This window comes from Chelmon rostratus, chromosome 10 (genome assembly GCF_017976325.1).
Source record: "Chelmon rostratus isolate fCheRos1 chromosome 10, fCheRos1.pri, whole genome shotgun sequence".
Taxonomy (NCBI): domain Eukaryota; kingdom Metazoa; phylum Chordata; class Actinopteri; order Chaetodontiformes; family Chaetodontidae; genus Chelmon; species Chelmon rostratus.
Genome location: NC_055667.1, coordinates 21,037,749 through 21,051,843, shown reverse-complemented (window position 1 = coordinate 21,051,843; position 14,095 = coordinate 21,037,749). Strand labels below are relative to the sequence as shown.

General features: G+C 42.6%; 2 protein-coding genes across 4 annotated transcripts in view; one reads left to right on the top strand and one right to left on the bottom strand.

Moving 5' to 3' along the window:
• LOC121612556 (protein kinase C and casein kinase substrate in neurons protein 1-like) overlaps window positions 1-4,390 on the top strand; it is a 34,991-nt gene extending 30,601 nt beyond the window's left edge. For both annotated transcript variants that reach the window (XM_041945514.1, XM_041945513.1), the window contains exon 10: window positions 1,698-4,390. In XM_041945514.1, coding sequence (XP_041801448.1) covers window positions 1,698-1,807 — 110 coding nt within the window. In that variant the 3' untranslated portion in view covers window positions 1,808-4,390. The remainder of the gene's footprint in view (window positions 1-1,697) is intronic.
• Window positions 4,391-4,533: 143 nt separating this feature from the next.
• On the bottom strand, window positions 4,534-11,579 carry LOC121613167 (SAM pointed domain-containing Ets transcription factor-like). 2 transcript variants are annotated; one of them, XM_041946459.1, is made up of 6 exons: window positions 11,381-11,579; window positions 8,411-8,840; window positions 6,915-7,112; window positions 6,708-6,752; window positions 6,442-6,579; window positions 4,534-5,425 (listed from the first exon to the last, which is right to left on the bottom strand). In XM_041946459.1, exons 2-6 carry the CDS (start codon window positions 8,820-8,822, stop codon window positions 5,247-5,249), a joined length of 972 nt encoding a protein of 323 aa, XP_041802393.1. In that variant the 5' UTR covers window positions 8,823-8,840; window positions 11,381-11,579; the 3' UTR covers window positions 4,534-5,246. The 2 variants fall into 2 exon arrangements, with proteins under 2 accessions (XP_041802393.1, XP_041802394.1); XM_041946460.1 differs by having other exon boundaries at window positions 6,442-6,576.
• Window positions 11,580-14,095: the final 2,516 nt, after the last annotated feature.

The following is a 14,095-nucleotide window of genomic DNA, read 5'->3' as shown; positions in this document are numbered from 1 at the left end:
CCTGTTCTGAAGCTCCCTTCCTCGACGGAAGATAGCAGTGATTAGTCATTAATGGCCACATGGAAAACAAATTGCAGGCGCTTGGCACCAATTAAGAAGAGCTGTTTGGGAAATGGTGAGGAAAAAGTGCTTTAAAGCCCCACACCACGATGTGACTAACAATTTAAAGACAAGCTTTACGTGACAAAATACCTATTGAAGAAGCCACAGCTGTGCATCTTCATCTCGAGTCACACATCCAGATCCTATTTTTAACCCGCAGATTGAGATGAGGTGTTTTTAAATAATCTTTAAGACATCTGGCAGCGACTGAATTCATCTTTACAGAGTTCTAATACCTGCATTCAAATTCTATTTGTCTGTTTGTTTTCTTTCTGAAAAGAAAGTTGCGATTTCTTGTAAACAAACAACTCACCACATGTTTCCTCAGAAAACATCTGCATGGAAACCCGCATCGTTTGCGTACGTGTTAGCTTGCCATGAGTCTTCTGCTGCTGTGTTTCTTGGCGCATTGTCGCCACCTGTACATCGGTGGAATAGTGTGAAGCTATTGGCAGGAAGTGGACGGCGTCACACATGCATATTTGTGCAAGTGTGTCCTCTTGTGTCTTCATGTGAACAAACAAAACATGGACCCACTCGCGAAAACATTGTTCCATAGAGCTACTTGTGGTAAAAAGCTATACAGGGTACCTTTTATTTACTTTACTTTCACTGTAGGGTGAAACTAGGTCGGTACAGCCCATTCAAGTTCAAGTAATTGAAATTGATTTAATCTGTAAAAAAAACCTGAAATGTGCAATGCTGTACAAACACAGCAGCTTCCAGAAGACACTGAGGTCATGTCCTCTGTGTTTTATCTAGACTAAGACTGGGTGGATATTTTAAAGGCTGTTTCCGGTATATTCTACAATTAAAGAGTAACTTACACCCCCTGAAAATCTACTTTTTATTGACCTCCAGTGGTTTAACACCTCACCTTGCTGTAGTGATGTGCAGGTGTGCTCCAAGTTCCTGTGTTTGAAAAATACTTTTACTCAGCTTTGTGCCAAGTTAAATGAGAAGATGAACCTCCTCTCCTGTCTGTATGCTAAATATGGAGCTACAGATAGCAACCGGTTAGCTTAGTTTACAACAAAGACTAGAAACTAGGGGACACAGCTCACCTGGCTCCGTCGAAAGGTAGCAAAATCTGCCTACTCTCAAAGCTAAAGCTCAATAATTAATTTGTTATATCTTATTTGTGTGCAAAAAACTAAAAACAGCCTGTGATCTCACCAGGAGTCACATACTGAACTGTTTCTTGGAACCTGGAGCTTTAGGGGCTGCTGCTAGGTAGCTGATTCCTGTGTTTCCAGTCTTCATGCTAAGCTAAGCTAAGCTAACCGCCTGCAGGCAGGAATTTTGATATTTCCTCTACAGTGTCAATGTGTCAAACAGTTTCTTGACTGGATAACTGAGACGATCAAATATGAAAAATGCCCAAAATATTTTTGTTGTCTGGTTAATTTTATTGGAAACTGGGTATACTTGGACTCATGATGTCAGTATTTCCAAAATACTTGCTTCAAAACTCCTATGAAAACATTGCATCAATAAGATCTTGAGAGCATTAATCAGCAGAAATGTGAGCCAGTATTTAGATTTCACTCTTTGAAACACTGCCTGCTGCTTAAGGAGTGGTGTCTCCTTCACAGGTGATGAACTGACCAAGACTGAGGATGAAGACGAGCAGGGGTGGTGTAGAGGTCGCATGGACAACGGCCGAGAGGGACTGTACCCGGCTAATTATGTCGAGCCAATCTAGTCACGTTAATGGACAAGGACACGCCATTGGAGGCAGCTTGAACTGTCCCGTCCAATTGCACCGCACATAGCCAGAGACTTACGAGCAACACATCCCTTGCCCAACAGATGCGCCAAGCAGTCTTGCCTAAATAAAAACTTAGTAACCTAAAAGACAATATCAGTATATTATATTTTATCCAGCATTTGGGGTGGGTGGACTTACACATTTAAAAACAGGAGCAGCAGTTATTCCAGTATATACACACTCAAGTATAACATCACAACAGTGCAGGAACACATTGCTTCTCTGTGTAGCTGTATTTAATGTATAATGCAGCTTATTTAAACTTGCAGCATCCTGCAGTCGGTTCTCTTGTGAAAATGGGAAGATAATATAATCAGTTAAACCCATTCGACAAAGACGAGCTTCTTTAACCTGCATTGTGTATATACAGTGTGATGCCATTTTTGTGTAGCATTTCTGATGCTGTGTGCGGTCAGTCTTCATTCTGACATTGGGAATGCTGTGTAGTGTTTAAAGTACCACAGACAGTATCCTCTATTTTGTTTTTTTTGTTTTTTTTTTTGTATTTCTTTGTGATTTGGTCCAACCTCTTTCCAGTGTGTGCAGTGCTATGTGTTTTTAACTGTTTCTGAACCTGCATAGCAGCATGTGCTATGCAACAACTTGCATTCCCTGAATCCCGCAGCCTCGTTCAGGCTACGACTTGATGCAACACTTCAACTACAAAATGCAAAAGTCACTTTTTAGCATCACACGCTTCTGTTTTCATGAAAGGACGCTTGTTCATGAACGGATTTTATGTTCGCTTGTTTTGTTTTTAACATGATTTTTTTTTTCTTAGCATCACATCTCCATGCAATCAGTGGAAAGGATATACAGTTTCCACAGAGGCTTTCATTCTTGGTTCAGTAATCCAGGTGTCATTTTAATCCACTAACTGCTAACGAGAAACACGAGTGATACATTTCCTCAGAGCGAAGTCGGACCAAGTCATCTCCTTGGGTTTGCCACTGCAGTGTAAGTGGAGGGTCTTGAACAATGCCTGTGCCGGGCACTTTTCTTTCAGAGCGAGGGGCCAATGGAGGCATGTCACTGCGTTACTGTGCTCAGATCAGATGTCTGAAGATCGAAGCCTCTCCAACAGGACATGAATGTACTGGTGTTTGGGCTTGAAAGAGGGCATGTTGTCTAAACATGGTTCTCCGCCGTCATTTAAAGCCCTACCTAGCAAAAAGCACTAGTTTTGTGGCCCGTTCCCCTGCTGAGCCAAAGAATGACCCAATACCATCAACTACATGTTTTCTCTCCATGCAATAACTTCACATATCACATGTGACACAGCTTCAGCGAAGATCAACTTGTAGCTGCCTCCCAGTCCACCCAAACTTCATTTGTCTGCAAAGCACTCACAACGACACAGGGAATACATTCGTCACCAGTGCTGCACTGCACGTAAGGCGATTCTTACACAGTGCATGACACGGTTATTTTTAAATCTTTAACTTGCTCCATAGAATTAATAAATAAAAAATTTAATTATAGCAGGAATGCATTAACAGACGCTGATTAGTGAGTTATCTCGCTACAAGCCGCACCTAAATCTCTGATTAGACGGGAGAGATGCTTGTTCTAACTTAGCTGTCCTGAAGTTGTTCAATTTCACCGGACCAACAGCAGTCAGATGTGTTTAGCTCTGTGTCTGGAACAGGATTTGACAGGTTTGGGTCTCACACATGAGGAGAAACACATCACCAGCTCACAAGTTGTGTCTTAGAGTAAGCTGTCCAGCATAGCAAAAAGGACTCCTGTCATCAAACTGTCCCACGTTCTCGATGCGCATATGCACACGCACACACACTCACACATACAAACACACACGCGTTAAACACACGACACACACACAATACACGCAAGTCCAAACACATAATCCACATTACCAGGTTAATATTTTGGGGGAAAACGTCTTCATCCAGTGTGTATGAGTTGTGTAAATGTAACAGAACAAAAAAAAGTTAAAAAAAAATGCAAGTGATTGACTATTAAGACAAAATGTAGTGTTATACATGTAAATGTGTTTCATTAAAATAACAGCAACGGAAAACATATTAAGTAATAGGTACCATATCGTATGAATTTCATTGCAATGGAATTGTCAGTGTATCATAAAAGCGTGACGTTATCCCACGCTGTCAGATTTGTATATGATGATGTAATTTAAAGATTATATTCTATTGTAACTGTACATCTGTGTTGAGTTGAAAATGAGACCTAACCACGTCGAGGCAGTAAAAAGGTGTACATGTAAATGCTTTTTTATGTTGATGATCTCTTCCTTATGCACACAGGGGACAGCAGCTCACGTTGTGGAAACCCTATATTAGCGGTCTAGAAGATGTATGTTCATAGTTAGTGATGTACTTTTATCTCCTAACTGGTGTAGTGCCTGTTCATCTTGATGTAACAAGAAGTTCATTTAAATATGCATAAAGATGATTATGATCACAGATAATAATGACGATAGTGATGAAAAACCCGACTCAAATTTGTTGTGATGGTGTCAATATTGCGATATTGGTTTGAAAGGGAAACAAGTTTGTTGAAAAAAAAAAGCAGTTAGTGTCCGTGTGGTTTTTGTATGGCCCGAAGAGGTGATTTATTACAGCATCCCGTGTTTCTGCTTTAAAGGAGGCAACAATAGGTGAATTATTGCTTTATTGTAGATTCTGAACATGAACGCAAAGACAGAAATGACAATCCATCCAGGCAGATTTAATAAAATATTCACTTGCTTTGGCATTGCTCTGCAACCTCCGCATATTCTCGACGCTTGAATGGAAATAACAAGAGCTGTTGTTAAAAAAGAGAATTTCAAGGAGTAGTGTAACATTCTGAGAAATGATGCTTATTTGTTTTCTGGCCAGGAGTTAGATGAGACGTGTCTGCTAAGTATGTAGCTGGTTAGCGTAGCTTAGCACAAAGACTGGAAACAGGTGAGCTTTAGAGGCACTCACAGATGTTTTTTTGGGACAGAGCGAGACTCGCTGTTTCCAGTCTTCATGCTAAGCTAAGCTAGCCAGCTGCTGGCTACATGTAACTCTTGCAGAGAACACAAATAAGCATATTTCTTATTTCTGTTAGAAGTTAGAAGTTGAAAATATGTTTTCTTTTGAGAAACACCAAAAAATACATTTCAAATAGGTTAAAGAGTGCTAAAAACAACAAATAGACACATTTCAAAATTCAGTTTTCAGACTAATAAAGTAGAAGGATATTATGATAGGCAGGAGTGCATAGTTCAGTAGGCAGTCTTTACAATTGAAATACAAGTACAATGAACGAACGAGCTTTAGGGTTTGTGGTACTTCTACTGTATGTCCAGCATATCTTTGGTTCCTCCTCAGCTCGCTGTCTTCAGATCGGCCGATCCTCTTCATCATACAGGGTTGACGAACTGGTAGACCAGTCTGCGCGATACATCAGGCTTTCGAATGATGCCTTTCTTGTAGTACTGGCGTATAGAGCGACTCAGTTTGTCATAGTTCATAGCCGGGCGGTTCTTCCTGATGCCCCATAGCCTGGCCACGTGAGCTGAGTCTTCTATTTTGAAAATACCTTGAGACGGAAAGGAAGAAAATTGCATCAGTTGCAATTCTAAGGAAAAGCAAGGGAGTCTACAGCCACACGAGCAGTGTGAGGCTTTGTAATTGGGGACTGCCCGTTGTTCCGACGGCCCAAAAAATGGCACAATGGACCAAAAGCCCATTTGTCCAACAGCCTGTTATCCGAAAAACAAAAGCCCACTGCTCCAAAGACCTGTTGTTGCAAGACTACGCACCCTCCCTGGAGGTTTTCGCCCTTAATATCTTAGTGTCAGGTTAGGGTTAGGGTATGCAGTTTGGTGAAAGGCCAGAAAGAGCCTATTTTTATTATTAGGGCAAAACCCCCACCAATTCAGCACCATGAAAATGGCTGGAAATCACGGAGCTAACAGCTGCAGGCAGAGTGTATTTTTGGAACAATGGGCATTTATTTTCGGGAGTACAGCCTGTTGGGACTTTTTTTGGACTACAGGTGTGAGGGGTTTCACAATAACGGGCTGTGGGAACAGTGGCTTGCCACTGTATAGGCCCAGCAGTACTTTGAGCTGAATGCTAACATGACAATTCATCACAACGACAGTGCGAACGCTGATCTACTATGCAGATATAATGCTTGTCGTGTTTGTTTAGCATGTTAGCAAATACGAGAAATATGTTCATTACTAAACCCATGCAAATGTCTGGATAGCTGCGTACAACTATATTACAGTGTGTTATAAACCTGTGTTAAAACGTTAGTATACTGCTTATAAATGCTGAAGAGGGGGACTTAAAGTAAAGGTGTGACCAAGTTAAGATAAAGAGGCAAAAAAGTAGAAAAAAGAAACCATAAAATAAGCCCTTATCCTTCAGCTAACTGCTAATGGTTTAACATTTTACATGGAATTCAGCCTTCTTTCATTTTATTAGCTCCACCTTCTCCTGTTGTGACATCTTTACATGTGTTCAATGAGAAAGGCCTAACTCCATGGAAAAGCTACAGTATATAAAGTGTCTGTATAAAGTGTCAGTGTCTCTCTCTCGCCTCACCTTTTTCTTTGTTAAGCCAGCGGATGCAGCGGCTGTAGTTATGAGGCTTGAGGAGCAGCTCTCGGAGGAACTGCCACAGGTGGATGGGCTGGCTGGGGTAGTTGCACATCACATCCGACCAGGAGTCTTCATCAGCTGCTGATGTAGGAGAGATTTTCAGAAACCAGATGTTTTTTTTTCACTTCACCTTGTTTTATCACTGAATTCATTGCAGCCATACTAACAATTTTAATTGTAAAGAAATCTAGTTACATGTACAAACTTACCAGATTTGCTGTCTTCTGGTGGGCAGCGCTCTTTCATTGCTGCAGCTGAGGAAACAGACAGAAAAGAAGTCATGTAGCAGTTCACCGCACAGAAAAGGCTTGAATTTGCTCTCGGTCATGCAGCATTTGCTTTACTATCAGCCTTTCCTAATTTGCAAACAGCAGAGTTGATGCAGGCTCATTTCCCAGTGTTCCTGTTGTCCTCACCAGATCTCCAGATGTCCAGGTGAGCATACAGCATGTCCCCAAACTGCGAGGAGCGTTGTCTGAAGTCCGCTTCTGTCATGGAGCACAGATCTCTGCCGGTCAGCTCCTGGAACATGGTGCTGACCTGTGGCAGCCTGTACAGGTGCTCGGTCCAGAGCAGCCACTTCTGGACGTGGACACAGCTCCAGTCCAAAGGGTCTAAAGAGGAAACCACAGAGAGATGAGGTATTTTCCTCCAGGCAGCTCCCCACATGTTCAGCTTTGATTGTCTGAAGCTAAAAATATGCAAACATGCAGACCTTGACAGTTCAGTAGGTCACTAATGGACATTTGTTTTGATGAAGCCGTTATTTTGCACTGAATTTTACATTGTTGATGATAATTGATAATGATGCATATTGCCGCCCACTATCTCTCTAAGTCAGTTTACCACATCCCACATTGTCATATTGTGGGTGCATACCGGGCACTGCACCAGCTTTACTCATAAAGGTCAGTTTACTCGTCATGAGGAGTGCTGCTCGTTCTGTGAACACAGTCATTTAATTTCTTCACTGGCTTGGGATGAAGTCTTTTGGATTATCTCATCTTGATTTTGGGACTAAAATTTTACAAACGGGACAACGGAGCTTGAAAGAAGTCCAGATTTACCAGGAAATCATTTCAAAATGACTGCTGCAGCTAGTAAAGACGTTCCAAAAAAAAGAAGAAAGTTTGGTGGTAATGAATTTAATAAGACGAGCAAGGTTAATGTGATTGAAGGAGATGTGACTTTTGTGACCTGCACAGACGTATTAACCCAACCAGAACACAAAAACAGAGCCTAGAAGTGCTGCTGAAAGTTATGTTTAAAAGACCACATGACTGATTGTACTCATCACACAGGGTTGATTCAGCCTGTCGACACCGTTTCTAAATTCCTCTACTCATTTTAGGCTTTGACAATCCATTTTTTTTTTTAACAGAAAGCCTGTATTGCATAGCCTATATACGAAGTTTGAAATTTGTCTGTATATGGCAGGCAGGTAGAGTCTCTTCTGCTTTTATTCTGACCTTATAAAAAAAACGGAAAGTCTCTCTTGCAAAGCCCAATGCACAATGTTAACACCACTTACACTCTCAAGCTCTTTTAAATGATGACTCTAAAGCAGCATGTATCAAGAGCTGCTATATGTGTCTCCTACTTTCTGCATTAGGCAGGAAACAGGCTGTAATGAAAACAAATCATCGTTCTACCAGCGTATGATTTTAAGGCTCTGGATAAATATTCGTAAGAAGAGATGTCAATCTTCTGTCAACAGAAACGTTTGCACAGGCTGGGCAGGGCCTCAGATGTTCACCAGCTATCAGTGTGGATGTTGATGTGAGAGCAAACAAACAGATGACGGCTTCTGAAGGTTTATGATGCTGCAGCTTCTGCCTACACTAGTGGGTTTGTTTTATTCTAATGTCTGTCCAATAACAGCACGACTTTAACCACTTGTGTCCTGTCCTACCTGATGCAATGTTGAGCAGCTTGCAAGCCGTGTCGACGTCCTTCAACACCTCTCCCACCACCATGGTCTGGACCTGCTCCAGACAGCGCTCCTCCACCTGACCCTCCACCCCGGAGGGGGGATCCTGGGCTAGGCTGGGCTTGGCCTGGCTCGGCTCCGGAGTCCTGGAGGGAAGAGCGGCTGCGGGAGCTGGGGCCTCCGTCATCCTCAGCACCCAGGGGTTCTCCTCTATAGCCAGCCTGTCGCAGCAGGGGAGGTAGACCCCTGGCCAGCTGAACTCGGGCAGCCCCAACAAGCTGTGGGCTGTGGGTTTGATGTCCTCCGCCTCGTCCAGCCAGGCCGTCCTGGTGTCGCTGTGGTGGGGGTGACTGATGTGCAGGGGCGAGGGAGCAGTGCAGCCTGGACTCCCCATGCTCAGGTTTGTTTAACGCTGGAAGAAGAAAGCACACTGTCCATAAAACGTTGTCATCGGTGACAGATTCACACCCTGTGTGACATTTTGAACAGCGGCATCGCCTTGTGAGACAGACTTGCATTGATGCTCTGCTGAAACCATACCCAAATGCCCAATATTTAAACAGCAGCAATCCAAAAGTAAACTTGACATTTGTTGTGTGCTATTTACTCTGCTGGGACTTACTTTGAAATAAGGAATCCGTCATTCCAGCTTTGCCAGCTGGAGCCTTCATGACAAGTTAACTCCACTGAGGCCACTGTTTGCCTTTCAACGTGCTTTAATTTAACTGAAATTTCAATTTTTATCAGAAACTCGAAGAATTCTCTCACAAATCTGTATGATTGGAAATATTCAGCTCAAACAGGGTCAGCCTGTGTTAAATTCCGACCTTATCTTCCTTAATTTGCAACAACAATAGCAGAAAGCAATCAGCTCCACCTTTTAGATAGAAAATACAAATAAAGAAAGGAGGATCAAAGCCTGGATTGAGACTCCAAATATAAATAAAACTGAATGTGCTTGTCAGTTTTACTGTACTTCCAAAATGCACGTGATCACGGTGAAAGAGGTGTTTGGCTACTGTCACACTGTAACGGCCGGTGCCTTTTAAAAATGTCAAGTGCAGCAGGTCATCGAGATGGATTACAAGGTAATTGCAAGAGAAAGCTTGATAGGATACAGCATACAGGGTGGGACTCATATAATATGTGGATAAAGGATAAGTAGCTGCAGTGTATTCATCAGGGTATGAGTAAGAGAACAGCTCACCAGGCTGGGAGTGGTGCTTCAGGCCAGTTTTTTTCATTTGACAAAATTATACACCTGTTTCAGCTCAACATGATTAAAGTAGAAGTGCATGTGCAGAAGTGAGCGAATGTGATGAAAAATCCCCAGTCTTTACTAAAACCAGTTCCGCACTCTATCAGACTCTGAACACATGATGCTGAATATCATTCACCGGCTACCTTTTCAGCAAACAATGAGCGTGGAGCACAAATGGGCCCTCATTCTAAAACACTTCCAAAACAATGGCACATGGTGCGAGGTGGCGCGATAAGAAACAAGGCGGCTCTCAAGAGCTGTGACAGAACAGAGCCGTCAGTGAGTGGCCGCTGATAAAATGATTTATGAGAGGAGGCAAGAAAGACATCAGTAGCTGTTATTTATGGCCTATTGCCATCAAATTTATTTTCCACAAAGGTGGATCATCTTCAGAGTTATGATTAATTGTTTAACAAATGTCAAAATAAAGGAGCAGTTCTAGAAGAAAGCGTTCCTCTGGCTATGAGAACAAGGTGTCAGGACACGTTGTCCATGTCTCTACGACGATTTCCTCGCCTCCAGGTGTCAGCCGGTTAAATGTTTAGTGGCAGTAAAAACTGGCTCTTCTGGATTATCCTTTCTGTGTGTGTTCTCTGCTGCCTAAATGAAAGCGGCACGCTCGTGGAAGCCAGTCTGTTATTCTGTAGGCTTCTCCTCGGTGCAGGCGACACGTTTCACGCCTCGCTACAGCCGCCAAAACTGATATGAGGGGCATTTCTTTGATGTGAAAAGCTGTGGTGATTCATCGCTTCCTGTATTCCACTGTTCTTTGGACAAAACACACCTTCATGAGCCGTTCTGCGTCTGCAAAAATGTCTGTTTTTTTACAGGTAAAAAGGAAAATGATAAAAGACAGGTGCTGTCACCGTATCGTAGCTGTGCACACTGTTTATGCAAAACATGGATTATTAAAGCAGCTCAGCCATTTTTGTTACTGTGCTCTTACAAAGTGGCACTACAAACCTGCCATTTATCCAATTATATGTGCTTTGTTAGAAAATAACTGGGAAAAAAACAACCAATTGGAATAAAAGTCTATTTTAGATATAATTAGAAAGAAAGCTAACTCATTACCATGATAATAATCAGTTGGAGCAGTTTGAGGGCAACTGGCACTGGAGCTGTTAGTTGTAGTAGCATTGCTGGCTGTGTAGTCAGCTATAGTCATAATAACTGTGAAGGAAATACGGGAGCAGAGATCATTTTACAGTCCTAGCAGTAGCACCAACAGTAGCACACGTAGTAGCGGGAGTATTTGCAAAAGACAGAGGTGGACAGTCACAGCAAAAAGTTCATTTCTCAAGCATTGTGTTTTCATTCTAAGCTACAAAATATCTTATTTCAGCAAGTCAAGACAACGTGACAGTTAGCCAGCATGGACAATACCCCTAGAATTAAAATCTATACAAAACAGCACAAGATGCAAACTGCTAGCACACAAGGATGCAATAAAATTACCATAAAACTCAAAGACAAACACCACACTCATTCACTACTTCAAGTGATCCACTGTAAGTTCTGCAGGTGAAAAGCTCCACGCTTTGATCAAACAAACAGAAAAAGCATCTTACTCTTCCTCAAAGTAGCACTACTTTTACCCAAGTAAAGAACCTGAGTGCTTTCCGGTGGCAGTGTTAGTGTAGTAGCAGTAGTAGGAGTGTTTGGAAACTTATGGTGAGTTGGACTCTTACCTTGTCAGTGTTTGACAAAGTGGATTCAGCAGGTTTTCCAATGCTGAGGCTCTTCCCCTCAACCGTTCCCCTGCTGCAGTAAAAGTGTGGACTAACGTCAAGGTCCAGCAGTTCGTTTGCCCTCAGGTGAGGATGTGCTGATGGTGGTTTGTGTCTCCTGCCCAGCACTCAGAGCTGGATCGCTTCTGTCCGCTCCAACCGAGGCACCTTGTTTGACTCCTGGTCTCAACAGCAAGGGTTTGGCTTTTTTTGGACAAGGTGCCTTCATGGCATATCAATTCTGAAGAAAAGGGTGTGTCCCAATGAGGGAGGTTGCTCTAAGTGCATGCATAATAATCACCTGAGGCAGTATTCAGATGGAGAGTTCCTTAAGTAAACAAACCCGCCGAGTCTTAACAGCCTGGGGAGAAGCTGTGAATACACCTTTTGAGTTTTTTTTTTCATAATCATTTCAACAATGGCAGCTTTTCATAAGCCCCAAAACAACTGAAGCCGGAGGATGACTAAATTCTAGCTTTATCTAATCAAATCTGACCCACCAAGGTAATCGTGTCACAGTTCACCATTGTGTGCGAGAGGTGAGGCCTAATTCGTGCCTGTTGTGGAGTAAAACCACAGCTCGGGCCAAGCAGGAGGAAACCAAGCACAGAAAAAGTTCAGTCACAATTTACCACGGAAGGTTTTACACATGACCGCCACTCAGTGTCAAGTTGCTGCACTGTCACAGGGTCGACATCAGCGGCTGGAAGGAAGTTACGACGGGCCCCAGTGCAAACTATTATCACATGATTAAGAGACTTTGGACAACATCAACATACATGTTCATGCTCATCATCGATGCATATCTGTGTGTGACAGAAACACCAAAGAAAATGAATGATTCATTTATTTGAATGGTTGTAACAGCTCATGTAGAATAAGCAGAATTCTGTTATAGAATACATTTTACCAAAACATCAAAAACATGATGGAGATGGCTTTTCCCTTTCAGTGGCTTTTAGTGGCTTCTAATTTGAACGCTGTGGCACTGCAGGAATGGCAGCAACAGGCTGCGGTGGGATTACGTTGTCCTTCTGATCAGCACAGCGTTTGCAGTTGCTCACCTGCGCTCGAGCTCCCTGAAGATGAAAGTGAAATTCCAAACGTCTCTGCCAGTCAGTCACCACTGTGCCTTTTGGGAACTATACAGATAATTAGATGGAAGGTGACGTTTTGTCATCATGTGTCAGGATTTGCTGAAAGACAGATGGACACCCTGAATAAGGACAGAGGCTCTCATGTGTTGATGATTGCTATCTCCTTACAGTACGTGGTCACTGTGCACTGCAGGCTTGATTCCAGCTTGAGCTGATGTGACTCATTGGTGAGGTTGCATCGGAACTGCAGCATGAATTATAAGAGGATTCCTACGGGAGGAATGAGGAGCAGCAGAACTGATCAGCATTAGAGAAATGATCCAGTTTGAGAAGAACAGCAGAACTTTTGCTGACCCCATAACACTCCCTCTAGCGCCCCCAGCAGGCCCAGCAGAGAATCTGCTCTAAATAACGCATCTGAAAATGTATTAGTGACAAATCAATGAGAAACTGAAGTTTGTACGAAGATCGTGTTTTGTTTGTTTCTTTTTTTTTTTTGATAAAAATGAGACAAATCTACAGATAAAATACCCAGAGTTGAGGCTCCACTCGGATCACTGAGATCGATTTCTGAAGCCAATCAAGTTTTGTTTTGCACCTCTCTGTCATTTCAGGAGCTGAATTTAAGAAGTATGAAAAAATGGGCAACTCTTACTGATGTTATGCTGAGCTCGGTTATATATAAGAGAAACAGGCAGGAGAAAGAAGAGATGTAATTTGAATTTTCCTTTCCTCTGGGGAATGGTTAAGAAATGGTCGAAGACTAAAAGTTGAATAACTGGTACACGGAGCGAATACGAGAGTAAGAGCGAGGGAAAGAGAAAGCAAGTGTGTAAATATTTGCTCAAACTAAACAGTAATGTTTGTGCGCTTGTGTTGAAATATTCTAAAGAGCTGCTCGCCTGTTTATCCACCCACACAATCGTCTTTAAAAGCCTTCTTAAAGATTGTAAAGTTACTTCATACAGATGCTTTTACGTCAGCTGGATCTTTACAGAGAGTCACTTCCCACCTTTAATATTTCTCTTGTGCCTTGCTGGAAAACATTCAACATTCAGCCTGAGCAAGTGTTGATTGGCTGTTGCTCCCTCAGGCAGCTTGGTTCTGCAGACAGACACAGTGGGCCCTCATAAATGCTGGAGCTCCAGACCAGTAAGCCTCCAGGTCAACCTGGAGGTTAACACATCACCTGACACCTCCTTGAAGTGTAAAAGAGAAAAACAGCAGATGAGTCTGCTGACCATGATCTGCCTCAAGTCTGAACAACAGTTAGTTTTCTTCAGATAAATCCTCAATAAATAAAACGGTCTCATCCCTCTCACCATTTTTAAAGCACATCGAGCACTCCCTGACACCAGAAAGCAATGCACTCCTCTTGAATTTGACCCAAATGGCCTTGTTGCTTATTTTAAATCTAACAGCACACAGTGTCTGAGGGTCTCCATCTGTGGTGCTTTACTATCTGGTGGGCAGCTACCCAATGTAGATACCTGGCTTAGTTGTTTGGAAAAAACAAAATATGGAGAAGAGCAGGTACAGTATGTAAATGGAGTCCCCAAGTGCCACATAGTGTACCACA